This window comes from Chinchilla lanigera, unplaced genomic scaffold (genome assembly GCF_000276665.1).
Source record: "Chinchilla lanigera isolate Chin_1 unplaced genomic scaffold, ChiLan1.0 scaffold00011, whole genome shotgun sequence".
NCBI classification, from domain to species: Eukaryota; Metazoa; Chordata; class Mammalia; order Rodentia; family Chinchillidae; genus Chinchilla; species Chinchilla lanigera.
In genome coordinates this window covers 18,999,405-19,022,786 of record NW_004955412.1, presented here as the reverse complement: position 1 = coordinate 19,022,786, position 23,382 = coordinate 18,999,405, and the positions used below count along the sequence as shown (strand labels likewise).

At 50.6% G+C, this 23,382-nt stretch overlaps 1 protein-coding gene across 1 annotated transcript in view; it reads left to right on the top strand.

Moving 5' to 3' along the window:
- The first annotated feature begins 248 nt into the window (after positions 1–248).
- Positions 249–23,382, top strand: part of Dscaml1 (Down syndrome cell adhesion molecule like 1) — a 314,095-nt gene continuing 290,961 nt past the window's right edge. Inside the window, exons 1-3 of the mRNA XM_005378218.2 lie at positions 249–486; positions 15,792–16,109; positions 21,536–21,682. Of these exons, the coding sequence (XP_005378275.1) occupies positions 264–486; positions 15,792–16,109; positions 21,536–21,682 (688 nt within the window). The 5' untranslated portion in view covers positions 249–263. The remainder of the gene's footprint in view (positions 487–15,791; positions 16,110–21,535; positions 21,683–23,382) is intronic.

The window sequence follows — 23,382 nt, the reverse complement described above, 5'->3', positions numbered from 1 at the left end:
TGGTGCTTCCTGGGCCCTCCCGTGGCAGGCTCTTGGCACACGCATGCATGCCTCTGTGCGACCACAGGCTCAGAGTTGGTGAGTGACAGGGACCCCTTGCGTCTCACACAGCGGAGCTGGGTCCGGGCGCTCTGGTCCCATTCCTCACCTCCCCCTCCGGGTTTGCGGGGCTGCTGCCGTCTGGGCTCGGGGCCCTGTGGTGCTCACCCCCCGGGGTGCCGCGGGGGGGGCGGGGAGAGCGGCCGCCTAGCCCAGCCCCGCGGATGACAGGAGCCGGGGAGCCGAGGAGGGAGGAGCCGCCGCCGCCGAGCGCTGGGCTGAGGAGCAGAGAGAGCGGGGCGCGGAGTGCGGGCGGCTGGGAGCGCGCTGAGCGGGGGAGAGGCGCTGCCGCACGGCCGGCCACAGGACCACCTCCCCGGAGAATAGGGCCTCTTTATGGCATGTGGCTGGTAACTTTCCTCCTGCTCCTGGACTCTTTACACAAAGGTGAGACCGCGCGGGCGGCTGGGCGGCCGAGGCGGTGGGGCCGGGCGCGCGCGGCAGGCGACGAGGCGGGGTGCCTGGCGGGCCCCCCGCGGCTCCAGGTGCCTGGAAGACCGGCCCGGTGCGTGGCCCCGGGTGGGCGCAGCGGGGTGGGGCAAGCGCCGGCGAACGGCCGGTGAGAGTCAGGTTGGGACCGCTCTGCCGGCCACCCGTGCCTGCCTTTTTGGGGCGCACCCGTAGGGGCGGCGGCAAGGAAACCCTGGTCTCCCGGCTCGCGGCCGGGCCGCAGTTCTGCCCTGGACCCCTCCCCCAGCCCCTCGCCCGCTTCCTTCGGCTTGCTGGTGCTGGGACCCCGGGGTGCCCTCCCAGTCGGGGTGCTCAGGCCACGACTCTTCATCTGAAAGCCCTCGTTCATTCCGGCCTCGGACTCGTGCGGTTACTCCTCTACCTCCGTGCGCCCCTCGGTTGCGCTGGACCCCCGCCCTGGCGCGAATGCGGGCGCACCGCATGGCGCTTATCCGCGCCGTGGCTGGCTGCAGGACGGTGATAGCTGGGGGTCTTGAGAGCTGGGGTCTCTCAGACAGCAAGTTTGTTCTATAAATCCCAGGGTTGCCCTCCCCCAGCCCTCCCCCAGCCCTTGCCCCAGGCACTAGCCGGGCTTCGCTGCGCCGCCGCCGTGACCACTTCAGCCAGCGCGCCCCAAGGTGCGAGCTTCTCCGCTCTGGCGCCCGGTCTGCTGGACCTGGGAACAAGTGTTCAGGCTGGGGGGCGTGTCTCTCCCCGGAGAGAAAAGGTTGCTAGGGGTGGGTCCCAGTGTCCGGCAGGTCCAGACCTGCTGCTGGGGCGCTGCGCACCTGATTCGCGAGGTAGCGGGGACTGGGGGGTTGGCAAGAGGCAGACGTTTCCAACCGAAACCACCTGGGCCCGGAGTCGGGACCTGGCCAACGCTAAGGTCGGGCTTCCAGGTTATAGCAGAGGACGTGCCCCCGGGCGCGCAGATGGCGGGAGGTGAGGCGGCCGGACTCCCACCCCTTGCGCGGCAGAGCACACACGCTCGCTCCGAGAAGCTCGGCGTTACCTGTTCAGCCCTCTAACTTTTCTCTTTCGCGCCCTGGGGGCGGCTTCTGCCCCCGCCCCCCTTTACCCCGGCAGCTGTCCTGGCGGAGCAGCAGCTCTTGACCCCTAGGCCAAGGGGAAGGGCAATCAAGCAGAAGGCTGGAGCCCAGGAGGGGTTCGGTCCTTCTCTGCGGAAGCCCCAGGGATCTGGAGTCTGCAACCTGCCGGAGCCGACTGCAACATGCAGACCTCAGTGGACGGGGGAGGAAGGGAGCCCTTACTTGTAGATAGCGCTGGGTCAAAGCCGATCTGAGGGCCAAAAGATCGTGAGGTTTGCTCAGCGATCGGAGAGCCCAGCGCGGGCAATGGGTGGCCTCTGACCGTAGGTAAAGTAGTGGAGTTTGTTAGAGCCAGGGAGGGCCAGCGGTGACACATCAAGGCTGGCCTAGGTGGTTTAACCCTTTGCCCCCCACATCTCACCCCTTCAGCCTATATTAGCAAAGCAAGGAGCCTTCCTCCTAATCAATCCCCCCCCACCCCGGTTTCCCTCTCCCCTGGCTCTTCCTGCCTCCCTCCGCCCCCACAGGCTGGTTCAGCTCACAGCTTTAATTACATTAATATTAAAAATACATAAGGTGAGGAGCGGCTTTCTCTCTCCATAGTGCTCTCTCCACCCCCCACCCCTTTCCCATTTTGTCAGGCAAGAAAGCACAGGCCAAAGCTGCTGCCACTCTCTTGCCCAGCTTTGTCCTTACCTACCACCCCTAGATCTCTTCCAGAACAGCCCATCCCTAGCTGTGGAGGCCCTCAACAAATACCAAAGGGCACTGCTCTCCCCTGCCCAGGAGCCCTGCATTAATAAATGAAGCCTAAGTTATTTGATAGGGAAGAAACAGATGGGGTGGGGGTGCAGAAAGGCCCAGAAGGCCATAGAACTTCTGCCCAGAGGGGCAGAATTATTTCCAACTCAAGGAGGAAGTTGCCACTGGCCTTGGGCCTATGGGTAGGCAGGAGGTGCCAGGTGTGGCAACCTTGGGCGGCCTTCGGGTCTGCAGAAGCCCGGCGCCCCTGGGATTCAGAGGCTCCAGCGTCTGTTGGGAGCCAGGGCATCTTGCCAAACAGGCCTTTCTTTTCCTTGGTGCCTTAATTGGGTCTTAGGTGCCAGGCTGGTCCCTGGGGCCTGTTCTGCTTGGGGTGGCATGGTAGGTGGGTGGCAGAGGTGGCTTGGGGAAGATGTGATGTGGGGAAAGCAAGAAAAAATGGGGTTTGGTGTGTTTTCTCTCCCGTTGCCAGTCACCCGCGGCACCAAGGAAAATGTAAATGTGAATGTTTGAGCCTGTTACAGAAAACAATATCCTCTTGCAATAATTTGTACGTCCATCTGTGAGGAGCGGGAGGAGGCAGGGAGAGGGAGAGAGCAGAAAACAGGATGAGATGGAGCGTCCTCTGGATGGAATTAAGCAGTTATTGAATGTGTTTTAAGCTTCTGTTATTTCCATTCCTCTCAAAATACCTTTTTTTTTTTTTTTTGATGAAGCCTGAGCACAGGCCGATTCCCCAGAACTAAACAGGCAAGGTGTTTTAATAATCGGTTATCGAGTCTCCAATAACTGCCTTATTATTGCCAAAACAAATCCAGGTTTGGGCAGCCAGATGAACCCCAGCGAGGCTCTCTCGTTGTTACATCCAGCGTGCCAGCATCTGTGTTGCCTGCATTTGCATTTTTACTGTGTAAAAGAACAAGCTTCCCCGGCACTAAAATTCCTGTTTTCTAAAAGCCAAAATAATGGGTTGCATTGATTTTTTCATTTCCCACCCCAACCTCTCAAATGGGGACTCATGGTTCTTCTCTCTGGAGAAGACCAAATTAAAAGGCTTTGTCAGACCATTAAGAAAATCTCTAACATTCTATTCAGTGTCTAATTAAAAAGGGGGGGTAGGGGGAACGTGTTTTTAAAATCTCAAAGTGGCAAACACAACTTAGGGGAGGCAAGCGAAGGACCGGTGAATGTCTGGGAGGGGGCTGGTGGGCAGAGAGGCCCCAGCTGTTAGGATAACGCGCAGGAGAATGGAATTGCCATGATGCCCGACAAACCTTTCTGACGCTTCGTTTTCCTTGGCATCAAAGCCAGCTGCCTTTAATATATTTCTGCAGTAGAGTGAGGAGCTCAATTAGAAACAAAAAGCAAGTAAGCGGTTGACCCACAGGCAGCGCTGAAGTTGAGCAGATGCCGGGAGGCTCGGTTTTCTTAGGAGCAGGGAGGACGTGGGCAAACAAACAAGGGGTTTGGCCCAGTGATGCTTTGCTTAAAAAGCAGGTATCCTGGGAGCGCCCAGACACAAGATGAGGTCTGTGCAGAACACCCCACAGACTGGGAGCCAGAGGGGTACAGACCCCAAGCTCCGTTACCTTCTCCCTGACTTTAGGAATTCTGTTCTTATGACTTGCTTGGTCCCCTGCTCTGGCTGGTTAGGGATAATTTTATTTGTGACTGAGGAGAAGGGAGTGTGGATGCTCAGATAGCTTTTTGTTGGGGCTACAGGTCCTAGGCTTCAAGGTTCTCCTCTCCTACATGACACTGGATAAGGTGTTTCTGGGGAGCGTTTGATGTAGTTACAATGAGGAGCCCCCAGTTCCCTGCAGTGCTTTCTCAGCCTTTAGCCTAGCGGATTCTAGCTAGTGCCCAGGTGCTAGAATAGTGAACTATAGGCAGCAGAGATGGCAGAGTGCCAGGAACCCAAGGGCAGTCCCACATTCGCATATAATTTGCATGTAGATTTGCATGCCCACCTAGCCAGGCCAAGCGCCCAGTCTTCTCGCGTGGGGCATCTTGATCTTAGCCTCAGTAGTAGTTAGACAATGGCTTTCTCTTTGTATGGAATAGGGGTGGCATAAGAAGGCCTGGTGTCTTTAGCAGCGCTTCTGAGTTTTAAGGCCTACAGGGCCTCAGCACTGAGTCCACCTTCTGAAATACAGAGCAGCCCTATAGCTCCCACTTCTCATACCCAGGGACAGACAGAACCCTGGGGCTACTGGGGTAGGATGGCTGGCAATGGGTAGAGACACCTACCCTGAGGCAGAGAAATTTGGGGGTATGGGTCGTTCCTCTTGTGCTGTAGGGTTCTAGTTTTAGGAATCCAAGGCAAACATTAGCTCTTTGGTGAGCAAACCCTCAGACTGGAGGGAGCTGGGTGCTTAGGGCTGCAGCCAGGAGTTAGAAGGATGTTGGTGGATAGATAGGGTTATGTGGGACGTGATATGGTCTTTCAGTCTCCAGTTCTTAGATATCCCATTTGGCAGGGTTTGTGGACTCCAAGAGATTCAGGGAAGAGTCTGGCTTCCTATTCCACCATCAGTAGGGCAGCTCTGGCGTGGGGTGGCTCTTGTGCAGGCAATGGGAAGACAGTCACTGTGGTCACCTGCGGCAAGGTGAGCTTGGAGTGAAGCTTGAACGACAGGCACTTCAGGGGAGCTGAGTGCTTGCTTCCGAGAAGACAACTGGGGCGCCTGCTGTGGGAATGTGGCCTCAGGCGTGATCTAGGTCTGTATTTCCATGGCTCTGGGTAAATCCCACCTTGGCAGGTGCAGCTCCCAAACCTTAAAAGTATTTTTGTGTGCTTCCACAAATCCAGGAAGGCATTGGTCCACCACAGGCCACACAGCATGTGCTCTAAAGGATGTCGTGCATAGCTCTCAGGGGTAGGAGGTAGACAGGAAGGGCCAATGGGCAGAGCTTCAAGCCTCCCCCAAATTCTCTCAACCAGAGCCTTTATTCATTTTCTATATTGGAGTGTGGGGAAAAAAAGAGATTGAAACCCGCTGGTATGGTGGAAATTTGGAGTCAAAGCAAACCTTCTACTCACATCCTGGCTTTGCATTTACTGGGCATGTGACTTTGGGATTCTCTGAGCCTCCCTTTCTCTGGCTATGAAAGTGGGATTAAAGGAGATAATGCGTATAACATAGCCAGAACAGAGTTGGTGCTCAGTGAACATTAGGCCTCTTCTTTTTTCTGCACTGCCTCCACCTTCCTCCCCCTGCCTCCTCCCCAAAATAGATCAGCAGATCCTGCCTGCCCTGAGCACTTGCATTAACCAACCACATTTTTGCCCAGGCCCACTGGCTTAGATTTTATAACAGTGGGAGAGAAAAAGGGGTGACCAGGGCAGGGAACATCGATTCCTTCCATCTGTCACCCACCCGGTAAGACCCTTCTTCTCCAAGGCAGCCAAGGTCATGCACACATCTGGGCAGTCCTGGGGACCCAAGCACACTCCCTTCCCCTGGCCATGGCTTGGTGGCTCCAGACTTGGATTTGAGGGTAAGGCAAAGGCTGGTCTCATATCTGCCAACAAAGGCTAGAGTTGGTTGATACTTAGAGTAAGAGCAAGAATAGTCCTGGACTTAATGCCTTGAGAAGTATATGTAAGTGAGCTGCACAGGTTGAGCCTGCTAAGTGTTGCTGGATGGTCTCTCCCTGCCGGGATGGGCCTCTGTCTTCCAGGTGGTTGTCTATATAGAGAACACCCTTGGCGGCCCATGACCTCAGAGGTTTCTGGGCCACCCCCCCTTTGTACAACCCAGTCTGTCACAAGGAAGCAGCATGTGACCTAGAGGTCAAGGGCTGCCCATGTCAGGTTGTGGCCTGTGGGCTCTGTAAGTGTGGGGAGGCTGTGGGCACATCAGCCTGTGTGCCCCATTGAACAGATGTTTGTCCAGCACTGCTGTAGCATGAGCAGCATTAGCCTTGGGTACCACCCCTGCCACCCCAGCTGCTACTTCCCTCATCCATTCAGCACCCTTTGCCCCTCCCCACGCCCTTGCTTCCCATGATGCTTGCACTGACAGTTTCCAAGGTCACCATCTTCATTAAGAACAGTTATTCAAATGCTAGTTGCATATTCATTAAACTGATTCCAAAGAGATGTGTGTGTGTGTGTGTGTGTGTGTGTGTGTATGGATTTGAAAGAGCATTTTCCATGGACCTAAAAAACAAGGCTCAGCTTGTCTAACCTAGGCAAATTGCATAATAGTTCATACCTCTCTATTTCCTAATCTGTAAAATGGGCAAAATAACTTCTGTGCCTGAGGGTCGTGGTTATTGCATATGCATGTGAAAAATGAGGGGTATAAGATTATATTCCACGTGACAATGCTTTGTACACGGAATGAGGCAACATATAAACACACACATGTAAAAACCACAGGAAACCAGTTTTAGCCTTATAACTGCTCTGCTGCAATGTAAGGTATAATTACTATCATTTCATCATACGAGAACGACTAAGGTCTCACAGCTGCTGGTGGCTGTCTCCCCCTCTGTCAGCTCCCCACATGTGGAGAATTTTCCTAGCTTTTGCTTTTCATCATTATAAGGAACGGCTGATGAGGGGCAGCCAGGCTGGCAATGGTCTTCCTGCAGCACGCTTGGCAGATTCCCTGTGGCCCTAGGCCAGAGGGTTGGGAAGGAACCTGCCCCCACCCCCGCTAACCCCTTCCCAGGCCCTTAGATGCACATTCATGCTGAAGTTTTCAGGACTAACTTCCCCAGGGGTGATTCTCCCTCTCTTCAGAGCATCCACGTCTTTTGTGGGAAGGACAGCGGACACAGAGTTCCACCATGGCTGACCTCATTTAAGGCTACAGCTCTCACTGGATTCCTCTAGAGCACTGCTGAGTTAAGGGTCATGGATGCACCCCTGGTATGGCTGACCCAGAGCCATGGGCTGTGAGGGAGGGTGAGGAGCCTGCTCCGGAAGTGAGTGGGAGATCCAGATGACTGCCTTGGATGAGTCTTCCAGGGTTGGAAGACGCTTTGAAGGACATGAAATCTGTTCCCTAGTCAGACACTTGGTGCCCTGTGCAGCACCCCACAGGTTTCTTCCTCTGCTTCTGCACTTCCAGCAACAAGGAACTCCTTCCTGCAGGGCAGCTCATTCCTGATCCTGAAGCTCTGCTTTAGAGCCCATCCTGAGAGTGAGCTAAACCCCGTGGTGATCTTACACTTTCTACTCTCTGTTCTTTGTCCCATCCTTAGACCACACAGATGGAGGCAAAGCCCTCTTCCACTTGCCACCCTTCAGCCCCTTCTAGATGGACGTCTTTCCCATCTGAGGTCCCGCCTCTAGATGTACAGCATCTCATGTTCCTCTGATGCTGCCTCATAAGACATCATCTCAGTGCTTCACGATACACCTCTGTTCTTGGGTTGCAAGTTTTCTGATAGTGAGGCGGACATTACTGAGAGGACATTGGAACAGTACTTTGGTCCCAAACTGGGTACTGGCTAGCTGAGTCCCTAGGATAAGTGACTCCATCTCTCTAGGCTTTGTGAATAGAAGAGATTGGACAAAATAATCTCTTAAGTCCCTCAAGCGTTAGCAATCTAAATCTAGGATTCTCTGGGGACAACTGTGCTGTCTGAGCTGACTCCCTAGAAAGAACTTTCTGGCCATGAGGGGCCTTCCTTTGACAAGCTTTGTCTAGAAATGACTGGAAGATTAAAGAGGCTGTCCGAGTGTCAGCTGTTGCTCATAACTTCTCCTGGAGCCAGTGGTGCAGGGGCCTATACGTTGGAGTGTGGCTGCATCTTCCCTGCTCATGAGTTTCTAGTTGAGGGTTATGGATACTATGTTTGTGTGAAGAATTTTAAGAAACGAAATTCAAAACCATCCCTGTTTCCAAAGGGCAAGGTGTGGGAATGCTTGGGCAGTGGATCTCCTTGGGATTGGAAATGGGAGTGAGCTTTTGGCCATGCCAACGACTAGGGTAGGGAGCCGCTGGCTCTCAGTTGAAGGAGGGATGAAACATCTAATGTCTGAGGAGTCCTAACTAATGCAGAATGTTCATATACTACATTGCTCTCCTGTGTCAGAAAATCCCCCAGCAGGTGAGTGTGGGGTTGAGAAATGCAGCCTGCAGTAAAGGAGGCCTGAGTTTGAAGCATGCCTGGGTACCACTAACCAGGCAATACCAGAAGCGAACTTTTTTTTAATGAGGTAGCTACATTACAAGTTTTTTTTAAAAATAAGGCTTAAATGCGCAACAATACAAGAAAAGGGCTTCTTAAGGTGCCTAGCAGAGAATAAATACTAAAAAGAATAGTGGTGATGATGCCAGTGATGGTAGTGATAGCAGAGGGGCACCCTGTTTGGGGGAAGCCACACGCAGAAGACATGGGAATTGGTCCCAGCTGCTCCATCTTTTCAAAGGACAACGCCATCTGAGATTGCCTGCGAAATTCTCTGATCTTTCTGGGAGACTCATCCTCCCTGGGTCTAGATCCAGACATCTCCAAGGTGCAAATGCGCCATGAGAGATTTTTCTGGTGTCGAGCTGGTTCTTATCTGGTTTAGAGTGGACTTGGTGGTTGAGCTGAGGCCATGCTGATTGATTCTCCCTGGGCCCAATTTTTCCAACTAAGGGGTAAGAATAATCAGAGCGAAGATACATAATGTGTCTCGCATGAAAACCTTTGTGTGGAAATGCGGCAAAGTCGTCAGCCTTGCACAAGAAGCAAACTCTGTGCCAGACCTGGGGGCCACAATGGCTGGCTATCTTGATACTCAGGGAAGAAAGAGATAGCATTTCTGGCCCTATGACAGACTTGGGAAATCTGTTATCAAAAGCTCTGCATTTTTAACAAGCTCTCCAGGCTCCACTGCTCCAGCAGTTTGAGCAATACTGCCTTAAGTTATTATTATTATCATCATCATCCTAGGTGAGCAGTAAATATTTATTACATAAGGACTCACTTATCCCACAAGTGCTTACTGCTTGCCCGCTATGAGGCTAATGTTCACGACAGCCAAAGATGCTTGGGTGGTGCCAGGCTCTTCCATTCACCAGAAACCATCCTTGATGGTAGATATTGTCACCCCTGTTTTATAGATGAGGAAACTAAGTTACAGAGAGGCAAAGTTGTCCTGTCTGAGGTTGTACATGATGCTTGCAAGAGACAGAGTAGGGATCCAAACCTGGGGAGATGGCACCAAAGACTGCACTCTTACCCGCGGTGCTAAGGACCCAGTGCTGTGCTCAGGGGATAGGGTGTTGATCAAGATGGTTGCTGCGCTTAGGGAGCTCAAAGCCCTGCAGGGGAGGGATGCCTTCTACCCACTTGTCCTTACCTACTCCACCTGCACCCTGCTTCCCCAAAGACTGGCTGTCTCCCCCGTCCACGCCTGCTGTGCCTGCACCAGGATGCCAGGTGTCTCACTATGTGGCCCAGCTTGTCCTTGAATACTTGCCCATGTATGAGGGGGTGTTGCAGGGGCCCCATTGCCGGCAGATGCTCCTCCATTAAAAGTCCAGTGAATGAGAGGAGTAAATATTGTAATGGAAGAGAGCTGAATGACTCATTCTCCCTGTGGAGGTGGCAAGGTGTTAATATTTCAGTCCCCTTAGGTTTTCTTTAACAATGATTGGAGACAATGACATAGGGATAATTCAACATGCACCCCGGAGAATGCTTGAGTCTGCTCCTCAGTCTGCAGCCAGACATCCCGGTCCCAACTCGGGCAGGTGGGGTGGCCATCAGTGGGTGTCACCTGCATGGGTGTTGAGTTTCCTTCTCTAAACTAATCCTGATGCCCAGACAGCGCGGGGGTGTGGTGGGGGTGCGAGTGAGTTGATGTGATGGATATTTAGGTCTCAGTGGTGACCCCGGGGGCAGCCCAAATGCCTGGGGGCGATTTCTGGTTTAAAAATATTGCTGTGCTATTTCTACACTTCTAATCTCCTAGCGCTTTGGAGACTGTTTTATGAAACACAGTGTCAGGGTGGTGCTCAATGTTAAACGGTGGAGAAGATTAAATAGGTTTAAGTCTAGGCGTCTGTCACATGACAGCCAAGCCCATAACTCTCATTTTCTATTAAAAATCCATCTCCACCTTTGACCAGAAGAAGCTTTTCTGTTGATCTGAATGTTTCTCTCTTTATTTATGAAGTGTTTGCCCCTGCTCTTGTTTCCCTCTATAAATGTGCTTGGTTCTCTCTGCACAGGGAAGACAGAGCTGTAGGGAGCGAGCAGGATTTAAGGGGGAAGTCTGCGTCTCCTGCCAGGGAATTTGCTTTCCAAATCGGGACTGCCTTGGAGGGAAAGGTGAAGGAGAAACCTCCTAAGGCCCCAGACGTAGAACTTTCTGCAGTGTTGTGTAGAACTTGACTATGCAGCCAGACAGGCCTCTGCTAAGTGTGCCTCCACCTCTTTTTCTTTTCTGTCCCCTCCCTTCCCCTTCCCTCCTTCTCCCCTCTTTCATCTCTTTTTGTCTTCTTCTTCTTTCCTCCTCTCCCTTCCTCTGTGCCTCTCTCTCTCTCTCCCTCCTTCCCTCCTTTCTCCATTCCTTCCTTTCTTTTTTTTTTTCTTAGACAGGGTCTTGTTATGTTGCCCAGCCTGGCCTTGAACTCCTGAGCTCCAGGGATTGTCCCACCTCAGCCTCCCGAGTACCTGGAACTACAGGCATGTGCCTGGTTCCATCTCTTTCTAACTGTGTGATCTTGGAAAAGTGTTAACTCCCTTGCACCTCCTTTTTGTCCTTTATAAAATCAGACCAGCAGTACGCCCCACATCACGCGTCTGTGTGAAGGTTAAATGAGAAAGTGCCCTTGAAACATGTAAGCCCCGTGCCCTGGGATTTCTTTCCTTTGAGGACTGGCTACCATTAGCCAGGGAAATAGGTGTGTGGCCAAAATGAAGTTAGGCACAGGGTCTAAAGAACCAGCAGCCACTGTCAGAGGACTCTCTGACATCCTGTGCCTGCCTCTCCGTGCTGGCGAACCACCTTCCCCCCAAGCATTGCACCCCCGGGGGGCTAGCACACCGAACCAGCTGGCTTTGCTCCTTCCACCCAGTCCACCCAATGCTCCTGCCTGGGAGGTTTCTGTAGGGTCCCCCAATATGCCCACCATGGTTGTAACAGCACCATTGCTCAAGCCGTCCTCAGGGAGGCCTTCTCTCCCCCACCCCCATTCAGACCTGGCTTCCAGCTTAGCTCAGCGCCCCCCGCCCCAAAGCTTTTTCTCCAGCTGCTGAGCATGCTAGCTCTTCTTGTCTAAATCAGTACTCCAGCCCATCCTCAAACCCAGCTCATTGCTATTGTTTAACTCCTTCCTGTTCACCATCTCCTCTAAGAGATCCTGGAAGGGTAGACCCTTCTCCTTGCCCAGGATGTCTCCTACCATCTCCGGGACCCTGCTGAGCATGCAGCTGGTGCGTTGTGTGTCTCTCCTGGAGGAATAAAAGTCTTTCCTGATCCTTGAGTCAGAAAGGACCAGGGAAGGCAGCAGAGAGGGTGTAGGAGTCAACTAGGGTAAAGTGGGGGATATGAAGTGGTTTGATTTCTGCAGGTTGCAGGGTGTTCTGTGCCCTGGTCATTTTTGGCAGTAACCACGGGCATCACTACCACTTTAGGAGAGCAGGAACCAGTCCCTTCCAGCCGTCCATCTTCACTGGGGGAACCAAAGACATTCACCCCCCCCTTTCCCCTGGTCAGCGGCTCTGTGAGGGAAGTGAGGCGCAGCACCTCCATTCCACCCCTTGTGTATATGAGGACACTGAAGCTCAGAGAGGTTAGGTGGTTTGCCTGAGTTACACAGCAGCTGAGGGTTGAGTCTCAGAGGAAGGGCAGTTCTATCAGAATCCATCCAGGGCCCTATTGGACCCTGCCTCTCTGTTCCTTTCCAAAACTAGCCAAGGCTTTGCCACTGAGAGCCTGAGATGGAGGAGAAGCCCCCTCCCTAGAGGCCTTGCCAGACTCTATGAGGTCAGAGGAGGGCCCTCAGGTCCTTACTATTCCTCCTCCATCCCTGAGTAGTGGAACACACCCATTGCTTCTGATTGTACCTGCAGCTACTCACCTGCTCTCTTTGTGCCCAGCCTTCAGTCCAGCACATAGCAGAGACAGTTGGTGGCCAGTGCCTCAGTTTCCCCTGCATGATTTTGCTCGTTCCTTTCTCTTGGCAGGTAGGGTGAGACTAAATTAATGTTTATTTAAGGGCTTCTGCATTCTGAGCTGACAGGTGCCTTGTGATGGTAAAATATGAACCCAGCGTAAGTGCAAAATGCTATTGTTTTACACCTGTGGGTGATGTTTCATAATGGCAATGCACTGTCAGAGCCATGAGCAGAAATGAATGGTGCGTCTTGTCCTTCCCAACTCCCCCAGACTCAGAAGACAGCAGCTCACATCCCAGGGTGGGAGAAATATGAGGCTACTCACCTTTCGCTATCAATCTGCTGTTTCATCAGCCTTGACAGGTGGCTGGACAATCCCAGTCAATTCATCAATTAAATCTACCCATTTGTAGTTGCTGGGAAACTTGTGTCCTTGGCTCTGGTAAGATCCAAGGTCCCGAAGTGCAGGAAGGCTGCTGTCACTGTGGCTGATGCTCATGATGCGAGCAGAGACAGCCTGGGCCAGGGGCTGTCCTGGGAAGCAGGGAGACTGGATTTCCTGCCAGGAGAGGAGACAAGGAATGTGCATTTGGGGTAAGACTGGGATGGAGCAAAGGGTGGGGAGGGACACCCAATCTGGAAAGCCAGATTTTATGGTTTGATTCGCCTTTAGCTTCGTTCCACTCAATGGGGCAAGTGGAGCCACCTTCCTGTTTTGATGTAAGGCAGAGTTGGGCTTATTGCACTCTGTAGAACTTTGGGTGACTAATTAGCCTTTAATTTATTTATCTGCAAAATGGAAATAATAGTAATAGTAATGCTCCCTAGGAAGCTATGAAAATTAAATGCAATAACTATAACAGAAATATAATATCTCAAATGGGTCTAGCACTGAGCTTAGCATGTCATCAATAGTGAAATCTCTGGAGGGTATTATTATTGCCCAAGGTATTGTCATTACAGAGTGCCTCGTCAGACTTTCCCTTAAGTATTTGCTTGCTCTCTTCCATAAATCAAGCAATTCCTCAATTCCTCCCTGTTCAGGTTCTTTCTTGGCTCCCTAGGTTCATTTATCAGGCATATTGTAGAGTCATTCTGTACCTCAATGGCTTTTCTATAACCCATGAACCCACCACTGTGAGGGTATCTGTTAACTAGTTTGTCTCAGGACCCTAGATTGATGTTCTTGCCCCCAAGAGCTAAGGATGGGCTGAAATGTCCAGAATCCAATGGAAACCACTCCAGGAGAAATATGTACATATGTATGTGTATTAGTCTTGTTCTTGGCCAGTTGAAAATGGAAATTGGTGGACAGGTTGTGTTTGAGGAAAGCAAAGGCCCTGGTTTTACTTCTGCAGTGGTCACACCATAGCCACACATCTCCTGGTAGTTAAGCAGAGGCCCCACTTACTGGTTGTGTGGTCTTGGGTAAGTTTCTTCCACCTGTCTGTGCCTTGGTTTGGTCATCTATAGACTGGGATGACAGTGGTCCCCACCTCATAGAGTTGTTGGGAAGATGAAGTCAAGGCTCAGTGGCAGTGCCTGGTGTGTAGAAGATACTCTATCACTATTTGTTCAATGGATCTTGGTGAAGAAGCCTTTCAGAAGGTAAGCAGGCTGGTGGAAATGGGGTCTTTTACTTGTGGATGCTTAGAAGGCTCCTTACACCTCAGTTTGCTTACTTATGAAGTGGGACAATTCATGACTGTGGAGGATGCGCTATAGCCGCTGGCAAGTGGGAATGCTGTGGTGGCTTCTGAGCCTCCCCATTCCCCAGATGATTTGCTCAGTCACCAACCCTGTGACCATCACAACCAGAAGCAGGAGGCAGTGTGAGGAGGAGGATGGCAAGCGGTGCCGCCCCCTTCTCCAAGTGCCTTTTAGCCACTAAGTGTGCAGTGCCCAGTGGAGACGGCAGATGCATTTGCTGCTAAGAGGATGCCCCTGACACCATAGCGAGGAGCCCATGAATGTTTTTTTTTTTTTTTTTTTTTCCAGCACGGCTGCTAATGGCTTCATCGCCGCTTTTTATGAGATGATGTGAATTGCTCTGGCCAATGAGGCTTAATGGCCTTCCTCAGCGACCTGCCTGGGATATTCTCCCTGGAGGCTCGGCTCCAAGTTAAGCCAGGAATATTAATACAGTCTGCATGTGGGTCCTCTCCTCCCCATAAAGTTGTAGAAATTGAGGTCAAGTTGGGTCCCCTGCAATGTTCTTTAAACAAGCAGCAGTGGTTTGTTTCCTTCTTGATCTTCCTGGTGGAGAGGGAAAGGTTTCCAGCTGGAGAACTGGGACCAGGGCTTCTCTTCCTCTGGTTTTGTTCTTGGCTGCCTGGAGGTGGTCTTCTTAAAGGAGCAGGGTCCTTGGTCAGAGGGAGGGCCCCTGACTTTAACATCCAGGGCTGCTCTACAGGAGCAAGGAGTGCTGATGTTCTATGCTGAGAAGAGCAGAGTGTACCTCCCAGGCAGCCCAAGAATACTCTCCTGTGAGGTGGAAGGTTGCAATGGCAGTTTAGGAGAGATGGAAGGGACAGTCTTGTCCATCCTCCCCTCTGCCTGACTTGTAAGTAAAGGAGCAGCATGGAGGGCATTCCCCAGGCAACTGCTGTCAGGCGTGGGCCTGTCTCGCTCCTCAAGCTCACATCTTCCCCACTCACCACACCTTGGGTCCTCATTCTGTGTGGCAGTGCATTTTCCAGAGACACTCAGGGGTCTAGGACCATTATCAAGGCCTTGTACCGTCTCCCATCTTCCAGGGCAGCAGCATTGTGGCCGTTTCTCTTAGGCCATGGTTTTGAGCCCTTTCGGCTTTCATCTGTGGTGTGTACAGGAAAGATAGCACTAAAATACCTTTTAGAAGCAATGGGTTCAAATTTCAGTTCTATAAATTAGCTGCATGCCCTCGGACAATCTAGTACATATAACTGTCCTCAGACTATAGAAGGGGGTGATACAAAGACGAGAATACCACCTGCTGTCAGAACTGTGAAGGAGCCAAGGAAATAAATGGGAAGTGGCCTGCAGAGGGTAGGTGCTCAGTAAATGTTTATCTAAGCATTTTAGTGTTTACCTTAATACATAAATCTCATAGGGGATTGGACATCTCACCATAACAGGGTTTATGGCAACCATGACTTGGCTTGGCATGCAGAATGACACTTTTAAGATCCTGGGCTGAGCTGGAAGCTTCAAAAGAGCAGGAAGTGTCTCTTACTCTTCTTTGCCGATGCCTGGTACACAGTTGGTGCTCAGGAAGTGCTTACAGAATGACTGCTGCACGAGTGCTGGCCCTTGCAGGACTCCATAGGTATTATTAGGGCTCACCCTAACTGCACCTCTTCCCTTGTCTCCCCACAGCCCGCCCTGAAGATGTTGGCACCAGCCTCTACTTTGTAAATGACTCCTTGCAGCAGGTGACCTTTTCCAGCTCCGTAGGGGTGGTGGTGCCCTGTCCGGCTGCGGGCTCCCCCAGCGCAGCCCTTCGATGGTACCTGGCCACCGGGGACGACATCTACGACGTGCCACACATCCGGCATGTGCATGCCAATGGGACACTGCAGCTCTACCCCTTCTCCCCCTCCGCCTTCAATAGCTTTATCCACGACAATGACTACTTCTGCACCGCGGAGAATGCCGCCGGCAAGATCCGGAGCCCCAACATCCGCGTCAAAGCAGGTAAGGACCGTGACACCTGCTGCCCAGCTGGGGAGCTCTGCCTGGAGAGCTGAACTCAGGATGGGGTTGGAAAACCATCACCGTGAGGACGTTTCTGTGACATGCCTGGGGGTCTGGAAGAAACCATTCACTCAGGGATAAGTTTGATCTGAATCTCAGCTTGGCCATCTACTGAGTGTGCTTCGGCAGGGAAACACTTTTCTAAGCCTCAGTTCCCTCATATGTAGAGTTGATGCAAGTACCCACCTCATACATCAGTGTGCAGACAGTTAAATGAGATAGTGCTTGTTAAAACTAAGTACTGTGTTCACTTCAGTCCTGGACTCATGGAAAACACTGGCTGAGCTTCACTAAAACAGCCTTTCACTGAAATATATAAAGAGAAGTGCATAGGCGTGTAGCTACATGGATTTTCACAAGGTTCAATGAATGCCCAGATCCAGAGATAAGATACCAGCACCTTCAAGGTGTCCCTTCTGCTTTTCTTAGGTCATCATTCCCCCAAAGGTAACCGCTGCCTTGACTTCTAGCAATTTAGATGTTTTGCTTCTTTTTACACTTTATTTAAGTGGAGTACTAGAGCACGTATCCTCTGGACTTTTTGGCTCACTATTCTGTTCATGGGATTTACTCTTCCTATTGTTCATGATGGTGGGAGATCACTCACTGGTTGCTGTATAGTATTCCATTGTGTTACTAGATGGTATGTTGTTTGCTTATCCCTAATGCTGGTGGACATTTGGGTATAGTATAGCTCATGGCAACAGGTATTTAGACCAACACTCATGCTGAAAACCTTTTATCAGTGAAGGATTTGGGTCTTTGGAAGAATCAGTGGAGGCAAGGAAGTGAAGCTTTCCCAAGTGTGCGTCCTTAGAGAAAACTGACCTAGGTCAGATCTGGAGGTGGGGGATTGGCTTAGACCAGCCATTCTTAACTAGAGTGTGTGTCCTTGTCACTGGCAAGGTGTGCATCAGATAGTGAGAAGGCTCTGGAGGGTAGGCAGTGGTTTTCGTAGAAGAGCTTTTTTACATGCAAGAGAACAGCTGAGCCTCTGGCCAACCCGCTGTAGTGGCATCAGGCCAAGGGCTTACCATCTTTCCTGCTGCTCTGTTGGGCTGATCCAGGGCTTTGGTTCCAGTGCAGGTCCCCCAGCCGGCATCCTAGCAGCAGACCCTGCAAGATAAGCTCCCTGACCTCTTGGGTCTTCCTACCTTAGCAACACCTCTCATAGGGATGAAGTTCCAAGTATCTAGGAACAAGGTGTGGGCAGGGAAGCAAGGGTTCTGATTTATTCTGTTGGTCTATCCAGGGTCACCAAGAGTTCTCAGAGCTAGGGCTTTGCCTGCTCAGGGGATGCTCATCAAGCCTCCCCAGGGAATCTTCTTGTCCTGTTCATCTCCTAATGCCGTATCAGTGGTGGGAGCCCTGAGGCCTGGATTTGAGCCCAGTTCTGGCCTCCATAGGCTGGAGGACTGAAATAAAGGGAAAGGAAGTCATCTTTGCTGTTATATGCCTGGTGCTGGGTTAGGATGCAGTTTCCTCTCTAAGTCTGTAAAGAGTTTCTAACAGATAAGGGAACTAAGACAAAGACAGGTTAAATAACTTACCCAAGAGGACACAGCCTGTTGGTCACAGCTGTGGTGAAACACAACACTGTCAAGTGCTTCCCAAAGGCTTTTACTTGCTGGGCCTTTTACATTTACAAGGGAAGCAATAGAGGCTGCAGAAGGTTAACTCACCCTTTAGGACCCCATGCTGGTTGGAGGAGAGGGTAGTCCTGTTTGTTTGATGCTACTACCCATCAACCCCTGTTGTCTCCCTAGCACCCTCAGGGTGATGATGTATGCCAAACCTGCCCTTTCACGTCTACCACTCTACTACTCTCCAGGATCAGCTTCCTCAGGCTCCTTTGAGCCAGGTGTGTGTCCCACTGGAGAGGGTGCTGCCAGTCCCACAGAGGGGCTAGATACAGCTCCAGATGGCCAGTAGTGCTTTTCTGGTCTTCTCTCACCACCACCTCTGCTCTCACCTTTTCCCATCCAGCCACAGCACAGAGAAAGGGAATGATGAAGGTCTGGGGAGGGCCAGGGAAGGCTGGACCTACTAGAAACACAACCAATTAAGGGGTTCTTGATGATGCCAGAGAGACTGCAGGTGCACAGCCGGGGCACTGCCAGAGCCCTAAGTGTCGCCCTGGCAACCATGGCAAGGAGAGGAGATGGGCATGCTGCCCAGGTTCCTGCTGAGAGACAAGGTTTGTAGGCACCAGGGCTCTGGACCTTTCCTGCTTTGCAGGAAGAGGTAGGGTGAAAGGCCAGCAGAGGAGTACATGGCAGAGGGAAAACTCTCAAGCTCATTCTTAAGGCTGGGTCCCGCCTACATGCAGGATAGGCATGTGAGTGGTTATAGGTGACAGTGCCCCAAACCAGCCCTAAGTGATAACAGGACCCTGAAAGGAGAGGGATGGTTCTAAAAGAGGTGCCAAGACTTGGGCAGAGCTTGAGCCAGAGGCTGCAGGTAGGGGAAGAAACAGGAAGTGAGCAGCAGGGATTATTTGTTTCAGAGAGTCTAGAATTGTGTATTCTCAGAGACAGTCATGATTTCAAATATTATTTCCTCTTGTCAATTGCCAAGACCTTCCAGAAAGTTCAGTATCTTAACTGCATTTCACAGGCTATTTTTTTTCACATGCAAGTGGCTTCAAACTGTTGGTGTTAGATCATACATCATGGGTTTTGTTTTGGCAAATGATGGACACTGTTTTGATTTGGGTCTAGATGTCTCCTTAAAGCCTCATGTGGTCATAGGTGGGGGTTTTTCAGAAGTGGCTGGACCTAGAGTGTGTGATATTGGGATTAAGGCTGTATGACTACTAAATCAGTCCACTGATTGGCTTGGCACCACCCTGACTGTGGTAGCCTAGATACAATATAAAAAGGGCAGAAAGATGCTGTTAAGGTCCCTTGTTCCTTTGCTATAGTCTGCCTACCATGAACTGTTCTCTGCCAACTCACCCTGCCTTGAAGCCAACCAATTAGGGACTGAAACCTCTACAAACTGTGAGCTAAATAAACCTTCATCTCTTAACTTTGGGCATCTGGTATTTTGTCTGAGTAATGAGAGAAAAGTAACAGAATTTGGTACCAGAAGTGGGGTCATTGTTATGACTGTACCTGACTATGTGGTTCAGGAGCCTTTGGGAACAGCCTGTGGAAAGAGTTTGGAAAGATTTGGAGCAAAAGTGGAGCTGGAATGCTTTAGGCTGTACTTGATGGGAAATTCTGGTCAGAGCTCAGAACAGGCTCAGGAGGTTTCTGCTGGGAAGGAGGCCTGTATTGGCTGTTGGACTCCAGAACATATGTGTGATGACTTGACAGAAAGTCTGCATTTTGCTTGTGTCCAGAGACTGCTTGACACTGAGATTAAAGATGACAGACTAATTAATCTTGCAGAAAAAATTTCAAAGCAGTCTAATGTGGAGCCAATGGCATAGCTACTGCTGGGGGCTTTTAGCCAGATTTATATTGAGAATCAAGAGCAAAGAGCCCAACAGAAAGGTTCAAAATGTGAATTTGGGCAGAATGGAAGCTCCAGTAAAGCTTCAGCCAGCAGCAATGGAACAGAGGAGAAATTGGTCACTGAAAAGGCTAGCAAGAAGAAGACGACAGAAAAGACAGTGTGAGGACATCACAAGAACCAGCAGGATTCCAATCCTTGCTGCCTCAGAGTTAGGTGAAATAATTTGCTTTGAGAAGAGAGCCCCAGAGCACCATATTCCAGCATGGTGGTGGTCTAGACAATTTGGGATTGGTTCAGAATGCTCAGTAATTCAGACACTTGACCCCTACAGGCAAGAGAGAAGGAAGCCTAGCTACTGCTCCAGCTGGCAGCAGACCTTGGCATCATCCATGTGGCACTGCCTTTAGGTGTATGCAGAATATAAGAGCTAGGGGGCAGGTAGTGTGTGAAGAGGGTAGTGTGTGAAGCTATGAATGTGAAGCTGAAGGTGCATTGGAAACCCTGGAAGTTTGGAGAAGTCAGGGCCATGGATATCTGAGGAAAACTGCAAGGAGGGAGAAGAGCTGGCTCCAGATAGAAGCCATAGGAGGTACAACCACTTGAGTGGCCATAGAGGTGGAGCCACCCAAGCTCTTTGGAGTTCACATCTGGCCATAGATTTCTGAGGATGCTGGACATGGAATTACAGGAGTTAATGTTTACCCTGCTGAATTTTGGACTTGCTTTGGTCCCATTCCTTTGTAGCTCCCTATTTGTACCTTTTGGAATGGTAAAGTTTATCTTGTATCATTGTTTATCTTGTATCATTGTATACTTTGTAGCTCCCTATTTGTACCTTTTGGAATGGTAAAGTTTATCTTGTATCATTTAAACACTGGAAGTGTTTAAACTTCTTTTCATTTGTACAGGAGTTCACAGCTAAGAGTTTGCCTTAAATCTCAGAAGAGACTTGGGACTTGGACTTTTTAGCAAAGCTGAAACCGTTGAGATTTTGGCAAGTCTTAGAAATGGACTAAATGCCTTTTGTGTAAAGGAATGTACATGAATCTTCGGGGGGCTGGGGGAGGAATGTTATGGTTTAGGTCTAGAAGTCCCCCCAAAGCTTCCTGTGGTCGTAGGTGGAAGCTTTTTGGAGGTGGCTGGATCTAGAGTGTGTGATACTGGGATTAAGGCTGTGTGGGATTAAGGACTGATTTCTAAATTAGCCCACTGAATGACTTGGCACCACCCTAATTATGGCAGTCTAGGTACAATGTAAAAGGGGCAGAAAGATGGTGTTAGGGTCCCTTGTTGCTTTGCTGCAATCCGCCCATCATGAACTGTTCTCTGCCAAGCCACCTTGCCTTGGAGCCAGCTGATTATGGACTGAAACCTCTACAAACTGTGAGCTAAATAAACCTCTCCTTCCTTAACTTTGATCATCTGGCATTTTGTCTCCACAAGAAAGAAAAGTAACTAAGGCAGCCACCATGCCCAAAAAGAGTTCCTTGGTCCAGCAATAAAGTAGGAAATCCAGTTTGGTTTCACTAGGGGAGTTCTACCATATTTCTTTAGTGCCTGTGCATCCTCTTGTTGACTGACATTGCAGGCTTTAGTACTGCCTTCAAGGCCCTTACAATCTAATTCAGTTTGCTAATACTGACTGCAAGGGAACGTTGGAATTTGGACTTATGGTCTTCCAGAAGGAAGTGGACATTTCTGAGGGAGAGTAACTGCCTAGAGGGTGGGGAGGAAGTTGGTGGAGGAGGAATTGCTCAGACAGGAATAAGGCCATGGCAGGGACTTCTGGGATGAATAGGCAGGAGGTAGGAGGGAAGAGATGAGAAGGGAGGGAATGGAGGTGCCAAGGGTGCTGATATATTCTTGTGACAGTCTTCTCTACCTCACTCTCAATCTTGCTGCAGTTTTCAGGGAACCCTACACCGTTCGGGTGGAGGATCAAAGGTCAATGCGTGGAAACGTGGCCGTCTTCAAGTGCCTCATCCCCTCTTCAGTGCAGGAATACGTTAGTGTTGTGTCTTGGGAGAAAGACACAGTCTCCATCATCCCAGGTAAGGAGTCTCGGGCTGTAGCCCATGGGGTTGCCTGAGGGGAGGATGGTGCTTGAGCTGTTGCTGAGCTAAACAAAGACTTGGTATTGGTTTTGGTGAGTGATTTATTATTGCTGTGGTGATGTTTCAGCAAATAAGCCTCTTTGGTCTCTGTCTGGTCTGTTTCGGTGTGGGATGGTGAAGACCTACAGGCTAGGGGTCTCTGCTGGGTATGTCAATGTCCCAACAGATAGAGTTGGGTCTTTTTACCCAGAGAGTGGAGTTTGGCTGAACCTTGCCCTGAGGGATCAAGGCAGCTGGCAGCCTCATCTGTGAAAAACTGTAGGAGAGGCAGGGTAAGGAGCCCATTTGTGGTCTGTGTCCCTGTATTGAATGATTAAAGTGATGAGATGGGATCTTCAGGGAACCAGACTCAAGCAACATGTGCATGAGACATTTTGTTTCTCTTGACTCTTTTAGGCTAATCCTCACCTTGGTGAGGATGTTTGTTGGCTGGTTTTAGGAGATGGGGTTCATAACCATGGTGTTGGTTCATCCCACTGTGCTGCTACGGTTGCCAGCCCCTCTTTGGTGGTCCCTTTTCACCTCAGCAGGGCTATTCCTTCAACAGGAAGTAGGTCTGGAAGTCCCAAGAGAGGACTTCAAATCCCTCGTCTACCTCTAGGCCTCCAGATAACCCGCACACTGCAGGGGTTCTGCTGCACATCCTTGCCTTCCACATTAAGGGTAGACATTTACTCTGTGGTCAGTGAGTGGGTGAGTGGATGGATGTTGGAGAATTCTGAAGGAGACTTGAAGCAGACTGGATGGAGCACTGAAATGAGGATGAGCATGGAGTACAAGGGGTAGCAACACCAAAACCAACAGAGGAAAGGAAGGCTTAAGGCTCCTGTGCTGAGGAGCTGGAGAGGTGAGCCTCCCCCAAGCAGCCCTTATAGCTGGTGCTTCAGGGCTGTCTTTGATGTCAAGACTAAGCTGGTGGCCCCAAAGGGCATAATTATCAGGGAGGCGAACTTGATGCTAATCTGCAGAACTTTGGTTCTGTAGAACCTCTTTTTTCCCTTTGGTCTTGGAGAATCCCCCCATCCCTCCCTCAGCCCTCCAGCCCCATCTGTAATTACTCTAGATCCTTCTACAGTTACATGTTAGGTCTAAAGACAGTCTTCCAACAGCACGTGATCTAACTAATATGCTTCTGGAAGAATATGTTAGCATCAGAGAGAATCGAGTTTTGCTTCTGTGAGATTTGACAGATGAGGAACCAGAACCTGGGCCCACACACTACATGCTTTTGGAAAATGCAAATAGTCTGACTTTCTATAAAAATAGGATTTTCCTGCTACCTACATTCATGCTATAGCCAGGTTGTATGTGCTATGTGTGCATTTTGAGGTAAGGAGGCTAGGTGGCAGCTTCTTGTGGTAGGAGAGACTTAATGGTTAGTTGTTCTGGAGGTGAAGGAAGGATAGAGAAGTGCCTTAATTACTTTTCTTGTTGTTGAAACAAAATACCTGACACCAAAAATTAAAGGAGGAAAGGTTTGTTTCAGCTCACAGTTTGTAGAGGTTTCAGTCCATAGCTGGCTGGCTCCAAACCAGGGTGGCACAGCAGAGGGGCATCATAGAGGAGATACAGCCCATGACATGGTAGGGCAGGCAGCAAGCAAAAAGTAGCAAGCCTGCCTTTTCTCTCTCTCTTTA